The 17,219-nt window shown below is 37.2% G+C and overlaps 1 protein-coding gene across 2 annotated transcripts in view; it reads left to right on the forward strand.

The window, feature by feature from the left end:
• LOC133663186 (LIM and senescent cell antigen-like-containing domain protein 1) overlaps positions 1 to 17,219 on the forward strand; it is a 62,894-nt gene that overhangs the window by 30,744 nt on the left and 14,931 nt on the right. For both annotated transcript variants that reach the window (XM_062067467.1, XM_062067468.1), the window contains 5 exons: positions 7,352 to 7,511; positions 10,233 to 10,299; positions 10,371 to 10,491; positions 10,562 to 10,711; positions 14,259 to 14,409. In XM_062067467.1, coding sequence (XP_061923451.1) covers positions 7,352 to 7,511; positions 10,233 to 10,299; positions 10,371 to 10,491; positions 10,562 to 10,711; positions 14,259 to 14,409 — 649 coding nt within the window. Of the gene's footprint in view, positions 1 to 7,351; positions 7,512 to 10,232; positions 10,300 to 10,370; positions 10,492 to 10,561; positions 10,712 to 14,258; positions 14,410 to 17,219 lie in introns of those variants that run through there.

The following is a 17,219-nucleotide window of genomic DNA, read 5'->3' on the forward strand; positions in this document are numbered from 1 at the left end:
ACACAGAAGTATTTGTTTGAAGATAGTACTGTATATTTGTGTGAAGCTAATATTTACATATTGTGTATTACATGTCAGCATGTTAATTGAATCACATAGCTTATACATTTGTCATTGTGTGTATTTCAGTTTTACAAAATAAATAAATAACAGTCCAGTGCAAGACAAAAGTAAAGATAGGAAAAGACAAAGCAAGATCAACAACAATAAAGAGCCTAAATGGATTAATCTGCTTTGGAACTTTATTAGACGTCTTGGATTGTTTGTTAGCTGTCTGACTGTGTGTGTAGTTAGTATGTTCCAATAGCAGCAGAAGTGCACTTTTTGGAGAGCTGTATTATTTTCAGTTTTTTGCCCAAGGGACTGATTTTATTTAACACTTTATTATTTTTTATACACCTATAGTGATCACAGAGACAGGTTGTTTTTGTGTTACTGTATATATTTGTTTTTCTGAAAAATCCCACTTAATATACTTTTGGTAACAACAGTCAATATATTTTTTTATTTTTTTTTTTCGGGGGGTAACAGTCAATATTTCTTTTTTTATTTCTTTTTTTTTTATTTCTTATAAAATGAAAGTGAGCTTTTGTTAAACCAAATATTGTGTTTTTTTCCATATACAACAACCTATCTGGATTCGATAAGAGAATCGATAAGGAGTCGGTTCGATAAGAGGATTCGATAATGGGCTCGAACTTGATAATTTCTTATCAAACATCATCCCTACTAATAATGAGCAACTGCCCTGAGAAAACCATATGGGTCCATCTCTAATAACGTGATAAGTCAAAAATACTTGAAGACAGCTGTCTTAAATACTGATACCTCATATCGTAATTGTTTAAAATGGTGGAGTTCATCCAGTGAGGTGAAAGTTAGTGTTAGTCCAGGTTGTGTAAGACAATCACACCTTCCTAATGTTACACTTTGTTGACTGACCCGGATACCAGTGCTGAAAACCACGTTCTGTCTTCACATAAACTCTTACTTAGCGGGGTTGGTCCCCACACCACGGCCTTGACGTCTTAGAGTGTGAAGAATTGGGATATTCTGCCTGTGTTGTTTGTGTAGGAATAGATCCAAAGGGCTATTTTTGTGCCAAGGAGAGGAGTGCCTATGCCAAATAGAAAATGCCAACTGCTATCCTGACTACGACATGGAGGCTAAATATAAATGCTATATTTACTGACGTAGACATGGAGTCTTCAACGTCTATTTCCTTACAGAGCAGAATGCATGACATACCGTCGTGGAAATACAATAAATAACGTTAGCTTTTAAGTTTGTTTCATAAAAGGACAATATATAAATATGTTTTTAATGAATGGTATCCTTAAACTATCATCAAAGTTGTTTTCATTGAGGACCGCATCGCAGTTAAAGCTGCCCGTGTAATAGAGCATAATATATGAATACATACCCTTTTTTCCACACTACGGAGGGCACCGGTATATAAACCTGTGTGAAGTTGGCCCCTCGCAAAACTCTGTTGAAATATTCTCATTCCTTTGTGCTGGTTTGTGCAGTTGAAATGGTTCTAAGATTCTTTCTTAGGTCTATCAAATGTCACCCAACCTAAATTCTCCAAATTAAATCCAAATTAAGCCAAAATAGTATAATCTGTTTGTAGTAAATGTTTGGGTTGAACTATTACAGTTTTTAAGTTAAGGTTTTATTGTTTTTTATGTTATTAACACGTAATTAAGTTGTTGTTACATATGAACAAGTCCTTAACATGTCAAAACCTCCTCAAACCAGTCCCAATTGTTTGTGCTGGTGTGTGCAGTTGAAATAGTTGTTTGTGCTGCTTTCGTTTCCGAGACAATAAAGATTATTTTATAGGTCAATCCAAGGTCACCCAGTCCCGTCCCCCCATTCTCCAAATTAAGTCCAAATTCAGCCAAAATAGTCTCATCTGTGTGTGCTGCGTTTGTGCTGCTAACATTTTTTGGTGTAGCTATAATTAGGGATGATGTTTGATAAGAAATTATCGAGTTCGAGCCCATTATCGAATCCTCTTATCAAATCCAGATAGGTTGTTGTATATGGGAAAAAAACACAATATTTGGTTCAACAAAAGCTCACTTTTATTTTATAAGAAAAAAATCAAATAAAATAAAATAAATAAATAAATATTGACTGTTACCCCCCCTAAAAAAATAAAATAAATATTGACTGTTGTTACCCAAAGTATATTAAGTGGGATTTTTCAGAAAAACAAATATATACAGTAACACAAAAACAACCTGTCTCTGTGATCACTATAGGTGTATAAAAAATAATATAGTGTTAAATAAAATCAGTCCCTTGGGCAAAAAACTGAAAATAATACAGCTCTCCAAAAAGTGCACTTCTGCTGCTATTGGAACATACTAACTACACACACAGTCAGACAGCTAAGAAACAATCCAAGACGTCTAATAAAGTTCCAAAGCAGATTAATCCATTTAGGCTCTTTATTGTTGTTGATCTTGCTTTGTCTTTTCCTATCTTTACTTTTGTCTTGCACTGGACTGTTGTTGTTGTTTTTTTTCAACTGAAATACACACAATGACAAATGTATAAGCTATGTGATTCAATTAACATACTCAAATTTAATACACAATATGTAAATATTAGCTTTACACAAATATACAGTACTATCATCAAACAAATACTTCTGTGTGTTGAAACTATTTCGATGGTGGAAATACACGACTGGCAGCCATTTTAAGTCCTCAAAACATCCATTGAAACAGTGCACAAAAATCGTTTTTCAATAAACATCTTAGTTTTAAATTTAACCACTTTCCACCTTACTATTGAGTTACATAAACAAGTTAAACAGTTTACTTACAGACTTATCTTTTCCAAGGCTTGTAAGAGCTAACACAACTTGTCTACTTCTCAATTGTCTCATTAACTGAACTGACTCGCCAGACTAATGACGCGTAGTATTTTCATATCGCCACAAGGTGTCAGTAAGAGTCTACAATCAAATGGGCATAACATTGCCCATTTGGGATTCATTCCCAGGGATTCGAATAAAGAACCAACTCTTTTTCTTTACTATAGTGGTCTCGATAACGGTTTTCAAAAAGGGATTTGAGTCCGATGACTCGGTTCTTTTCTTATCGAACAACCGGGAAAACCGGTTTCCAGCATCATCCCTAGCTATAATAGTTATCAATGTTTTATGGTTTTTATCTTACTAGCATCAGGGTTTCCCGCAGCACTTTTGTTGTTAAGGCGTTTCACTTTACCTTTTTCTGTGCTGAAGCAGCAAAAAAGGACATCATGTTAAATGAAGAGTTTCTGTCTCTGATAGTTGATATAATAATGTAAGTGCATCATTAAGCCTACATGAACTCCATGGTGTCCAGGGATGAATAGTCTCTCCTATTGCTATTGTACTATTTGTTCAGCTATAGTTAATCATTAGTGATTAATTCATCATTAATCATTAGTAATGCAGCAGCCTAGTTTTGAATGTCAGGGTCCCTGCTATCACATGTCGGTAAAAATACAACATTTACATAATACAAATCAACTACACGCTTTCCAAATGCTGTAATAAATTAAGCATGATGAGTTGCGCATATGTCAGCATGTGGCCCCACTTTTAACTGTATTTTTCAAACGCTTATTGCAAACGCTTACTTACAGTAAGTCATTAATTTGACTTAGTAAGTCATTATTTTGACTTAGTAACAACAAGGCCGGAAATGTGTCCCGTGAAAAACCGTCCGACCGGAACTCTCTAATAACTAAAGTTCCTTGGTTGAATAATGTAAACTCACTACACCGGTATGTTTTAGTGCTTTCCTGGTGAGTTTACTGACAGATATAAGTAAGAACTTTACACTACTTTATATTGGAAATAGCAACAGTGGAGGATGAATGTCCAATAACAAGAAGATAGAGAAAAAGATGAAGCTTATCGACTACGGTGTCGGCACGGACTACAAAGGCAGACTTGCGCAATTTTTCAGGATTTATGCAGATCCCAAATACAGATCAGCAGGTACCAGAAGGTAAGAAAAGTTGCTTTTGCATAATATTGCCAAACTTACCTTATACACACACACCATAATAACACTCCCATGTTGAAGCACAGTACAATCCATCAAGCGGTGTGGCTTCATAGCTTACCAAAGTCATACTAAAATATTTTGATAGATTTTTGAGCGCCTTGTTTTAATGTTCTATATTTTCAATGGAACATATAAACTGTTGGTGTTGTTTACCTGAGTCATATTTCAGTTTACACGTATCCCTTATGTGTGACTGCCATCTACTGGTCACACTTATCATTACACCGTGTACCAAATAAAATAGCTTCGAGGTCGGTATGCAAAACCAGAAGTGTTCCGTACATTAGGCGCACCGGGTTATAAGGCGCACTGTCCAGTTTTGAGGGGGGAAAAAAGGATAGTCCGGACAATACGGTACATGTTAGGAAGTGTTTTAAATGTAGAAAAAAAATCATAATAAGACCCCTTTAATAACCATTTACTACCATGAATTGATTAACGTGGACCCCGACGTAAACAAGTTGAAAAACGTATTGGGGTGTTACCATTTAGTGGTCAATTGTACGGAATATGTACTGTACTGTGCAATCTACTAATTCAAGTTTCAATCAATCAATCAATGGCTTTACTGTGTTGACGTGTCTTACTACAAAAGATTAGATCAGATCAGCCATGTTTTCACTGCATATCTCTCTGCAGATGTGACTAACACACACACACACACACACAGGTGTTCACACCCTAATCCAGGGGTCGGCAACCCGCGTCTCCGGAGGGTTAGGGTTTATATACGACTCTTTGACCACTCTGATGCGGCTCAGCTGCATACTTGCCGACCCTCCCGGTTTTCCCAGTATACTTAACACAACAAATACCCAGAATCCCATGCAGCCCTAACTCTTCCGGTCTACATTATACACCCCCGCTACCACCAAACCCCCCCACCCCCCTCTCCAGGCGTCGGTTGAGCGGAAGAGTTAGGGCTGCATGGGATTCTGGGTATTTGTTGTGTTGTGTTTATGTTGTGTTACAGTGCAGATGTTCTCCAGAAATGTGTTTGTCATTCTTTTTTGGTGTGGGTTCAAAGTGTGGCGCTTATTTGTAACGTGACAGTGTTCAAGTTGTTTTTGTACGACTACCGTCAGTGTAAGCTGTGTGGCTGTTGAACAAGTATGCCTCGCTGGCACTTACTTGAGCAAGCAAAAGCTGCATTCAACGTGTGGCCAAGCAGGTACGCTGTTTGGGCAGGCTGTAGAGGGCGCTAAAAGCAGTGCCAGCACGTCCTGAATTTTGGGAGTCTCCCAAATTGAGAGGGTTGGTAAGAAAGACGCTATCAAGCGCCATTAAAGGCCTACTGAAATGAATTTTTTTTATTTAAACGGGGATAGCAGATCTATTCTATGTGTCATACTTGATCATTTCGCGATATTGCCATATTTTTGCTGAAAGGATTTAGTATAGAACAACGACGATAAAGATTGCAACTTTTGGTATCTGATAAAAAAAAGGCTTGCCCCTACCGGAAGTAGCGTGACGTAGTCAGTTGAACATATACGCAAAGTTCCCTATTGTTTACAATGATGGCCGCATGAAGTGAGAGAGATTCGGACCGAGAAAGCGACAATTTCCCCATTAATTTGAGCGAGGATGAAAGATTTGTGGATGAGTAAAGTGCAAGTGAAGGACTAGTGGGGAGTTGAAGCTATTCAGATAGGGAAGATGCTGTGAGAGCCGGGGGTGACCTGATATTCAGCTGGGAATGACTACAACAGTAAATAAACACAAGACATATATATACTCTATTAGCCACAACACAACCAGGCTTATATTTAATATGCCACAAATTAATCCTGCATAAAAACACCTGCGTGTTTGTTATGCTAGCTCCTAGCTCCTCTGCTAGCTCCTAACTCCATAGAACACGCCAATACAATTCAAACACCTGATCAACACACACAATCACTCAGCCCAAAAGACCGTTTACCTAACCCAAGGTTCATAAAGCTTATATATTTTTAAAAAGTTACGTACGTGACGCGCACGTACGGTACGGTACGTGTTATGCTAGCTCCTAGCTCCTCTGCTAGCTCCTAGCTCCATAGAACACGCCAATACAATTCAAACACATGATCAACACACACAATCACTCAGCCCAAAAGACCGTTCACCTAACCCAAGGTTCATAAAGCTTATATATTTAAAAAAAGTTACGTACATACGCAAAAAAAAGCCAAAGCTGCATACTCACAGTAGCACGTCTGCGTCTTTGTCATCCAAATCAAAGTAATCCTGGTAAGAGTCTGTGTTGTCCCAGTTCTCTACAGGCGTCTGTGTATCCAAGTCAAATGTCCTCCTGGTTAGAGTCTCTGTTATCCGAGTTCTTCCATCTTGACTGCATCTTTCGGGAATGTAAACAAAGAAGCGCCGGCTGTGTACTGTTGTGGCTGACTACGTTCGAAAAATACGTCCATTTCGCACCGACAACTTTCTTCTTTGCTTGCTCAGCTTCCTTCTTCATAATGCAATGAACATGATTGCAACAGATTCACGAACACAGATGTCCAGAATACTGTGGAATTATGAAATGAAAACAGAGCTTTTTCGTATTGGCTTCAATGTGGAAGGCATACCCGTGTTCACCGGTCTACGTCACGCGCATACGTCATCCTCAAAGGCGTTTCGAACCGGAAGTTTAGCGGCAAATTTAAAATGTCACTTTATAAGTTAACCCGGCCGTATTGGCATGTGTTATAATGTTAAGATTTCATCATTGATATATAAACTATCAGACTGCGTGGTCGGTAGTAGTGGCTTTCAGTAGGCCTTTAAATTAAAAGTTGCGGGCCGCACTAACATTAAATTTCCTCATTAAGATGCGTGCCAGAGACCCCTGGTTAACATAGCGCAAAGCAATTTAAGCTTTGTATGCGGTGTTTTTCATTTTAAATTTTTTTGTGGCTCCCATCGTTTTCTTTAATTTGTGAAACTTTCCAAAATGGCTCTTTGAGTGGTAAAGGTTGCCGACCCCTGCCCTAATCAAATGCAAAATGAAAGTGACACCAATAGAAAAGTGTTTTCTCACGCCTCAATACCTCTCCTACTTTCCTAGTGCAGTTTTTGCTCATTCCTTATCTGAGATGGTGCAGAAAGTCCCCAATGAAATGTTATTTATGAAATAGGCGTATTCCTAAACTGTCATTTCTCTTACAAAATGCTCGTCTCTCGGCGGGAAACAGATTTGGTTTGTGGGCTCTGCTCTTCTCCGCTGTCTCGGTCTGTGATCCATGAAGTGTTGCGATGGTGACTGACGGCGGCCGTCCTTCTTTACCGTGCAGCAACATGGCCAACGCGCTGGCCAACGCCATGTGCGAGCGCTGCAAGAGTGGCTTCGCCCCGGCGGAGAAGATCGTCAACAGCAACGGCGAACTGTACCACGAGCAGTGCTTCGTGTGCGCCCAGTGTTTCCAGCAGTTCCCGGAGGGACTCTTCTATGAGGTGATGCTCTTGTTCTGCTTGCTTTGCACCAGGGTTGTCCTGACACCATTATTTTGCTACTGGTACCAAAATGTATTTCCATACTTTTCGATACTTTTTCTAGATAAAGGGGACCAAAAAAAAATGTCATTATTGGCTTATTTTAATTAAAAATCTTAGGGTGCATGAAACATATAAGTTTATTATTGTAATTTAGTCCTTAAATAAAATAGTGAACATACTAGACCAGTGGTCCCCAACCTTTTTGAAGCTGCGGACCGGTCAACGCTTGAAAAGTAGTCCCACGGACCGGGGGTGGGGGGGAGTTATGGTATTTTTATTTTTATTTTTATTTATTTTTTTGTCATAAAGAAACACAATTATTTGTGCTTACGGACTGTATCCCTGCAGACCGTATTGATCTATATTGATATATAATGTATATATTGTGTTTTTTATGTTGATTTAATTAAAAAATATATATATATATCAGTGTGTCCCATAAACTACCAAGATACTTGTGGCGGTGGGGGCGTGGCCATGGGCGTGGTCACCATGACATCATCTATCAATTTGCATAATTTACTACAATGATATGATTTTCTCTAAAAAGGCTCAAAAAATGTATACTCACTAATTAATAATAACAGTTTTGTTTTAAACGTCCATCCATTTTACGATATAATTACAACACTTTATGTACATAATTATATACAGATTTGAACAATAAGTTATTCACTGAAATATATTTATTAATTGTGGTTCTTACAAAAAATATATCTTATCAAATATAAAAGCTAAAATGTCTCTTAAAGCTCTGCCCCTTTAATTAGTGCATACTAAATAATTTAACTTTAGCCTACTACTACAAGCATATTATTTACCAGCAACATAAAGTGAAACAGAGGCAGAGGTGTCCTGCTACAGTCAGTAACAAATAAACAGAAAACAGTAGTGGTCAAATACAAATAAGGCAACACGAGAAGTATCCTACACTTCTCTTTTGTAAAGTAAATCTGAACAGCCTATATGGGCATCTACATCAACTATATGATTTGCCTAAAAGGTGGACAGGACAAAAAAAAAAAAAAAAAAGTATTTTTTTTATTTATTTTTTTTATTTTTTTATTTGTGGCGGACGTAATTATTTCGTGGCGGGCCGCTACAAATAAATGAATGTGTGGGAAACACTGTATATATATATATATTTTTTAAATTGTATTTATTTCTTGTGCGGTCCGGTACCAATCGGTCCACGGCAACTAAGCCACAGATTATTTTTTTTAACTCTTTACGTAAAAAAAATGTTTAATATTTAAATTCATAGGCAAATTCATTAATTATTTACTGTTACAAGCGGCCCTCTAATGACAGCCATGACTGCGGTGTGGCCCTCAATGAAAACAACTTTGACACCCCTAGTCTGGTGGGACAGGCCAAAGTTAAGTTGGAAAAAAATGCAGTCCTTTATGAATTATTTAATGTTTCTCTACGGCCCGGTAGCAAATGCGTCACGGACCGGTACCGGTCCCGGGACCGGTGGTTGGGGACCACTGTCTTAAAGCACCTCTTCCTGAGTGTGTTTCAGTGTTATACCTTCACCTTTGTCGTTAGTTTTTACACCAAAATGCGTCCATTCTCCTTTTTCTGTCTACACACTGTGTCTGCTTGTAAGTACTCTGTGTGTGTGCGCTGCCGAACATGCTCCTCTGCTTGTAAAACTAGCAATGTCATTATGTGACGATGCGCCCGTTAAAAAAAAAAAAAAAAGGGGGGGACCGGTACTTTTCAAACAGAGTATAGTACCGTTTTTGATTCATTAGTATTGCGATACTGTACTAGTAGCGGTATACCGCAGGGTTTCCCACACATTAATTTATTTGGGGCGGCCCGCCACGAAAGAATTACGTCCGCCACAAATAATAATTTAAAAAATAAATAAATAAATTTAAATATTTATTTATTTATTTATTTTAAAAAAACATTTTTTTTTTTTTTTTTTTGTCCTGTCCAGCTTCTCAGGCAAATCATATAGTTGATGTAGATGCCCATATAGGCTGTTCAGATTTACTTTACAAAAGAGAAGTGTAGGATACTTCTCTTGTTGCCTTATTTGTATTTGACCACTACTGTTTTCTGTTTATTTGTTACTGACTGTGGCAGGACACCTCTGCCTCTGTTTCACTTTATGTTGCTGGTAAATAATATGGTTGTAGTAGTAGGCCAAAGTTAAATTATTTAGTATGCACTAATTAAAGGGGCAGAGCTTTAAGAGACATTTTAGCTTTTATATTTTATAAGACATATTTTTTGTAAGAACCACAATTAATAAATATATTTCAGTGAATAAGTTATTGTTCAAATCTGTATATAAATATGTACATAAAGTGTTGTAATTATATTGTAAAATGGATGGATGGATGGACGTTTAAAACAAAACTGTTCTTATTAATTAGTAAGTATACATTTTGTGAGCCTTTTTAGAGAAAATCATATCATTGTAGTAAATTATGCAAATTACTCGATGATGTCATGGTGACCACGCCCATAGCCACGCCCCCACCACCACAGGTATCATGGCAGTTTATGGGAAACACTGTACCGTACAACCCTACTTTGCACATTGCGTCATACATCAGGTCACTGACAGACACCTCAGGAATGGTAATGTGACGGAATGGTTAATTACTCCAAAGATTCCCACCCGGGTTATTTTGAAGGCAGTTTGTGGTGTTTTTCCAGTTTGAAGACAGGAAGTACTGTGAACATGACTTCCAGATGCTCTTCGCTCCGTGCTGCCACCAGTGTGGTGAGTGCAGGAAACACACCTGTGCTAATCGGGAGCCTCCAGCTGCTGACGGCGAGGTGCTTCTTCCTCAGGGGAGTTCATCATCGGCCGTGTCATCAAGGCCATGAACAACAGCTGGCATCCAGAATGTTTCTGCTGCGACATCTGCCAGGCCGTGCTCGCCGACGTGGGATTTGTCAAGAACGCCGGAAGGTGGTCCGCGCACCGTGGGTAGTGTCTTTCCCAGCTGCTTGTTACCGTGTGGTTGTGTGTCCGCCACCAGGCACCTGTGTCGTCCGTGCCACAACCGGGAGAAAGCGCGTGGGCTGGGCAAGTACATCTGTCAGAAGTGTCACGCCATCATCGAGGAGCAGCCCCTCCTCTTCAAGAATGACCCCTACCACCCTGACCACTTCAACTGCAACAACTGTGGGTAAGTTCTTCTTCTTCTTCTTCCTCATCTGAGGACAATTTACAGCACACGTTGTCGGGGGGCCACATTTACAAACAGCGTGGACTTCTTCCTCTACTAATAGTCTCACCTACGTCCTCCACAGTAGACACTTCACTTTATTAGTCAGAGTAACAAAAGCACTTAACGGTTTTTAAGAACCTTCTGGAAAAATGTCAGTCTCTCACAAGTGGCTGAAAAGGTCCTCTGTCTTTTATCATTTTATGCTTTATTATTGATGGGTCTTTTATTGTTTTATTGATGTTTTTTATTGTTTTATTATTATCTGTCTTCTATTGTTTTATTATTGTTTGTCTTTTATGGTTTTATTATTGATGTGTATTTTATGGTTTTATTATTGATTTGTCTTATTGTTTTATTATTATTTGTCTTGTATGGTTTTATTATTGATGTGTCTTTTAGTGTTTTATTATTGATTTGTCTTTTATTGTCTTATTATTGATGTTTCTTTGAGTGTTTTATTATTGATTTGTCTTTTATTGTTTATATTTGATTAGTCTTTTATTGTTTTACTATTGATTTGTCTTTCATTGTTTTATTATTGATGTGTCTTTTATTTTTTAATTATTGATGTGTCTTTTATTGTTTTATTATTTATCATTGATTTGTCTTTTATTGTTTTATTCTTTATTATTGATTTGGCTTTTATTGTTTTATTCTATTTTATTTATTTGTGTTTTATTGTTTTATTCTTTATAATTGATATGTCTTTTATTGTTTGTATTCTATTTTACTGATTTGTCTTTTATTGTTTTATTGTTTATTATTGATTTATTTTTTATTCTTTTATTCTATTTTATTTATTTGTCTTTTATTGTTTTATTCTTTATTATTGATAATGTATTTTATTGTTTTATTCAATTTGATTGATTTTTTTTTTTATTGTTTGATTCTCTATTATTGATAATGTATTTTATTGTTTTATTCAATTTGATTGATTTGTCTTTTATTGTTTTATTCTGTTTTATTGATTTGTCTTTTATTTTTTTTATTCTATTTGATTGATTTGTCTTTTATTGTTTTATTCTATTTTATTGAATTTTATTTTATTGTTTTATTCTATTTTATGGTTTTATTCAATTTGATTGATTTGTCTTTTATTGTTTTATTCTATTTTATAAAATGTTATTTTATTGTTTTATTCTATTTTATTGATTTTTATTTTTATTGTTTTATTCTATTTTATTGATTTGTCTTTTAGTGTTGTATTCTTTATTGTTGATTTGTCTTTTATTGTTTTATTCTGTTTTATTGAATTTTATTTTATTGATTTATTCTATTTTATTGATTTTTATTTTTATTGTTTTATTTTAAATACTTTTAATTGAATTACTTTTTATGGTTAATTTTAATTTTTTAATGAATTTTTCCTCTGGAAACAGTCCTGCTGTTGCTAACCAGATGATGAAAGAGAGAGGACCTAAAACGGAACCTTGAGGAACACCACTAGTCTAACTACAGAAGTTGAACACATTATTACTGACTGCATCTGATGTCTAAAAGTTACAGCAACAACTTAGTTCCAAAAATCAAATGATGATAAATAAGTGCCAAAAAGGAGAGGACTTAAAGTGGTGCCTTGAGGAACGCCTCAGTTCTGTAAATCACCAGTTTGGACCCCAGTGTTCTAGGTTTGCTAGCAAGGTGACAATGTCAATGCAAGGATCTGCTAATATGTTTAAAGTGGTCCTAGTTCCTCTAGACAGGAGCACGTTTTGAACTGAACTCGGGGGCCAGTATGATATCATTCCCGAGCAGGCTTTGGCCCCCAGGCTGCCAGTTGCATAACCCTGCTTTGCAGCATAAATACTCCAATCTTCCTATAAATACACAAGTTATACAACCTAATAGTGTGGAGTGTGCAGCTTTAAGGCCCAAGCTGTTTGTTTACATGCTTTTTTTATTTCTCTTTGCTATTTAGGCTTATTGGACCCTAATTGGAATAAAAACTAAGAATCATCTTTTGATAATCATAAGTAACAAACGTGTACTTCATGTTTAGTGACATGCTAATTCTTATTGTTACACTTTTTTTTTCCAAATTCCATTGTATGTTATACTCTTCTGACACCACCAGATGGCAGTATAAGTGTCCACATAAGTGGCCTTAAGACCCCAATTCAGTAGTGTACACAACTTTGGAAATAAGAGCTAAAAGGTGCTGTCCATGTATGTGGCCACTAAGCCTCTAGTTCAGGGGTCACCAACGCGGTGCCCGCGGGCACCAGGTAGCCCGTAAGGACCAGATGAGTAGCCCGCAGACCTGTTCTAAAAATAGCTCAAATAGCAGCACTTACCAGTGAGCTGCCTCTATTTTTTAAATTGTATTTATTTACTAGCAAGCTGGTCTCGCTTTGCTCGACAATTTTTAATTCTAAGAGAGACAAAACTCAAATAGAATTGGAAAATCCAAGAAAATATTTTAAAGGCTTGGTCTTCACTTGTTTAAATAAATTCATTAATTTTTTTACTTTGCTTCTTACAACTTTCAGAAAGACATATTTAGAGAAAAAAATACAACCTTAAAAATTTTAGGATTTTTAAACACATACACCTTTTTACTTTTTAAATTCCTTCCTCTTATTTCCTGACAATTTGAATAAATGTTCAAGTAAATTAATTTTTTTCATTGTAAAGAATAATAAATACATTTTAATTTAATTCTTCATTTTAGCTTCTGTTTTTTCGACGAAGAATATTTGTGAAATATGTCTTTAAACTTATGATTAAAATTCAAAAAAATTATTCTGGCAAATCTAGAAAATCTGTAGAATCAAATTTAAATCTTATTTCAAAGTCTTTTGAATTTCTTTTAAAAATTTTGTCCTGGAAAAACTAGAAGAAATAATGATTTGTCTTTGTTAGAAATATAGCTTGGTCCATCCATCCGTCCATCCATTTTCTACCACTTATTTCCTTTGGGATCGCTGGAGCCTAAATCAGCTACAATCGGGCGGAAGGTGGGGTAAACCCTGGACAAGTTGCCACCTCATCGCTTGGTCCAATTTGTTATATATTCTAACAAAGTGTAGATTGGATTTTAACCTATTTAAAACATGTCATCAAAATTCTAAAATTAATCTTAATCAGGAAAAATTACTAATGATGTTCCATAAATTCTTTTTTTAATTTTTTCAAAAAGATTCGAATTATCTAGTTTTTCTCTTCTTTTTTTCGGTTGAATTTTGAATTTTAAAGAGTCGAAATTGAAGATAAACTATGTTTCAAAATTTAATAGTCATTTTTTTCGTGTTTTCTCCTCTTTTAAACCGTTAAATTAAGTGTAAATATCATTAATTATTAATAATAACATAGACTTAAAGGTAAATTGAGCAAATTGGCTATTTCTGGCAATTTATTGAAGTGTGTATCAAACTGGTAGCCCTTCGCATTAATCACTACCCAAGAAGTAGCTCTTGCTTTCAAAAAGGTTGCTGACCCCTGCTCTAGTTTAACCTCTAAAGTCTTGTGAGATGAACACATGAATCACGTGACGTGTTCCTCACAGGAAGGAGCTGACCGCCGACGCCCGGGAGCTGAAGGGAGAGCTCTACTGTCTGCCCTGCCACGACAAGATGGGGGTCCCCATCTGCGGGGCCTGCAGGAGACCCATCGAGGGCCGCGTGGTCAACGCCATGGGCAAGCAGTGGCATGTGGAGGTCAGACCATGGAACACCTTTACATGTAACATACTGGACCTTTACATGTAACATACTGGACCTTTACATGTAACATACTGGACCTTTACATGTAACATACTGGACCTTTACATGTAACATACTGGACCTTTACATGTAACATACTGGACCTTTACATGTAACATACTGGACCTTTACATGTAACATACTGGCAGTGACCACCTTTACATGTAACATACTGGTAGTGACCACCTTTACATGTAACATACTGGCAGTGACCACCTTTACATGTAACATACTGGACCTTTACATGTAACATACTGGACCTTTACATGTAACATACTGGACCTTTACATGTAACATACTGGACCTTTACATGTAACATACTGGCAGTGACCACCTTTACATGTAACATACTGGCAGTGACCACCTTTACATGTAACATACTGGCAGTGACCACCTTTACATGTAACATACTGGACCTTTACATGTAACATACTGGACCTTTACATGTAACATACTGGCAGTGACCACCTTTACATGTAACATACTGGCAGTGACCACCTTTACATGTAACATACTGGCAGTGACCACCTTTACATGTAACATACTGGCAGTGACCACCTTTACATGTAACATACTGGCAGTGACCACCTTTACATGTAACATACTGGCAGTGACCACCTTTACATGTAACATACTGGACCTTTACATGTAACATACTGGCAGTGAAGTTCAGTGCAACCTCCATTTATAACATTGGTTTGTGAATAGAAAGGTTTCTCCATAAGAAACAATGTAAACATTAGGGCTGGGAATCTTTGGGTGTCCCACGATTCGATTCAAAATCGATTCTTGGGGTCACGATTCGATTCAGAATCGATTTTTTTTTCCAATTCAACACGATTCTCCAATCAAAAACGATTATTTTTTTTCTTTAATATTTTTTTTTTAAATGAAAACAATACACAGCAATACCATAATAATGCAATACAATTTCAAAACAAAACCCGACCCAGCAACATGCAGAATAGCAATAAACAGAGCAATTGAGAGCAATTGAGGACACACAAACACGACACAGAACAATCTAAAAGTAGTGAGACAAAAATGAATATTATCAACAACAGCATCAATATTAGTAACAATTTCAACATAGCAGGGATTAAAAATCCCTCATTGATATTATCATTACAAACATTAAATAAATTTAAAAAATGCAAAAAATGAACAATAGTGTCACAGTGGCTTATACTTGCATCGCATCTCATAAACTAAATGTCTAATGATAATGTCAATGAGGGATTTTTAATCACTGCTATGTTGAAATTGTGACTAATATTGATACTGTTGTTGATAATATTCATTTTTGTTTCACTACTTTTGGTTTGCTCTGTGTCGTGTTTGTGTCTCCTCTCAACTGCTCTGTTTATTGCAGTTCTGAGTGTTGCTGGGTCGGGTTTGGTTTTGCAATTGGATTGCATTGTTATGGTATTGCTGTGTATTGTTTTGTTGGACTGATTAATTTAAAAAAAAAAAAAAAAAAAAAGATTTTTTAAAAAATGAGAATCGATTCTGAATCGCACAACGTGAGAATCGCGATTCGAATTCGAATCGATTTTTTCCCCACACCCCTAGTAAACATGAATAATAGCTTCCTGTTAGGAACTTTTTTGGCACCGACCTCATCCCGCCGATCACGTAAAAATCCACCAGAGCCAAATTTCGCTACTACCAAGTCGGTCCTTTGCACTTGGGCACTCGCCGATCACTCCAGCAGCACTGAGAGCAGACTCAGCTGAACTACCTCTAATAATGTTGCACTTTTTAATGCCAAGAAAGTAATTAATAATAATAATAACAATAATACCTGGGATTTATATAGCGCTTTTCTAAGCACCCAAAGTCGCTTTACATGTTTTAAAAACCTGTCATTCATTCACACCTGGTGGTGGTAAGCTACTTTCGTAGCCACAGCTGCCCTGGGGTAGACTGACGGAAGCGTGGCTGCCAATTTGCGCCTACGGCCCCTCCGACCACCACCTATCATTCATTCACCCGGTGTGAGCGGCACCGGGGGCAAGGGTGAAGTGTCTTGCCCAAGGACACAACGGCAGCGATTTTTTTTTGGTAAGAGGCGGGGAGCGAACCTACAACCCTCAGGTTTCTGACACGGGCGCTCTACCCACTACGCCATGCCGCCCCAATTAATTGACTAAAAACACTCCCAACATAACGTTTCCGCTAGTGTGCTAGCTCGATGCTAATATACATTGGCTTTGCCGTTGACACGCTCCTGGTTAGCATTAGCGATTTCGCATGGCAATTGCAGCACCTCCAAGTTCGCTGATGAAAACTACAACTCGGGCGCACGTTTTAATCAAACAGCCGGTGTGTAGTAAATACTTAGAGTATTAACACTTTGTAGGGCCCCCCCCCAACCCCCAACCCCGCCCACCTCAACCTCCCCATGCTCTCTCAGGGAGAGCATGTCCCAAATTCCAAGCTGTTTTGAGAGCAAGTTAAAAAAAATAATGCACTTTGTGACTTCAATAATAAATATGGCAGTGCCATGTTGGCTTTTTTTTTTCCATAACTTGAGTTGATTTATTTTGGAAAACCTCTGCTCTATCTCCACTGTGTCTCCATGATGTCACCCACCTAAGAATGTGTCTTTTCACGCAGCACCACGTCTGCACTCTGTGCGAGCGTGCATTTCACGGACACAGGTTTTACGAGCGAGACGGTCACGCTTATTGCGAGACCCACTTCGACATGGTGAGGGGAAACACGGCAACTGTGGAGTCCGTGCCTGTCCTGTGGAGCCCGTC

Source organism: Entelurus aequoreus, linkage group LG13 (assembly GCF_033978785.1).
Source record: "Entelurus aequoreus isolate RoL-2023_Sb linkage group LG13, RoL_Eaeq_v1.1, whole genome shotgun sequence".
Lineage (NCBI taxonomy): Eukaryota > Metazoa > Chordata > Actinopteri > Syngnathiformes > Syngnathidae > Entelurus > Entelurus aequoreus.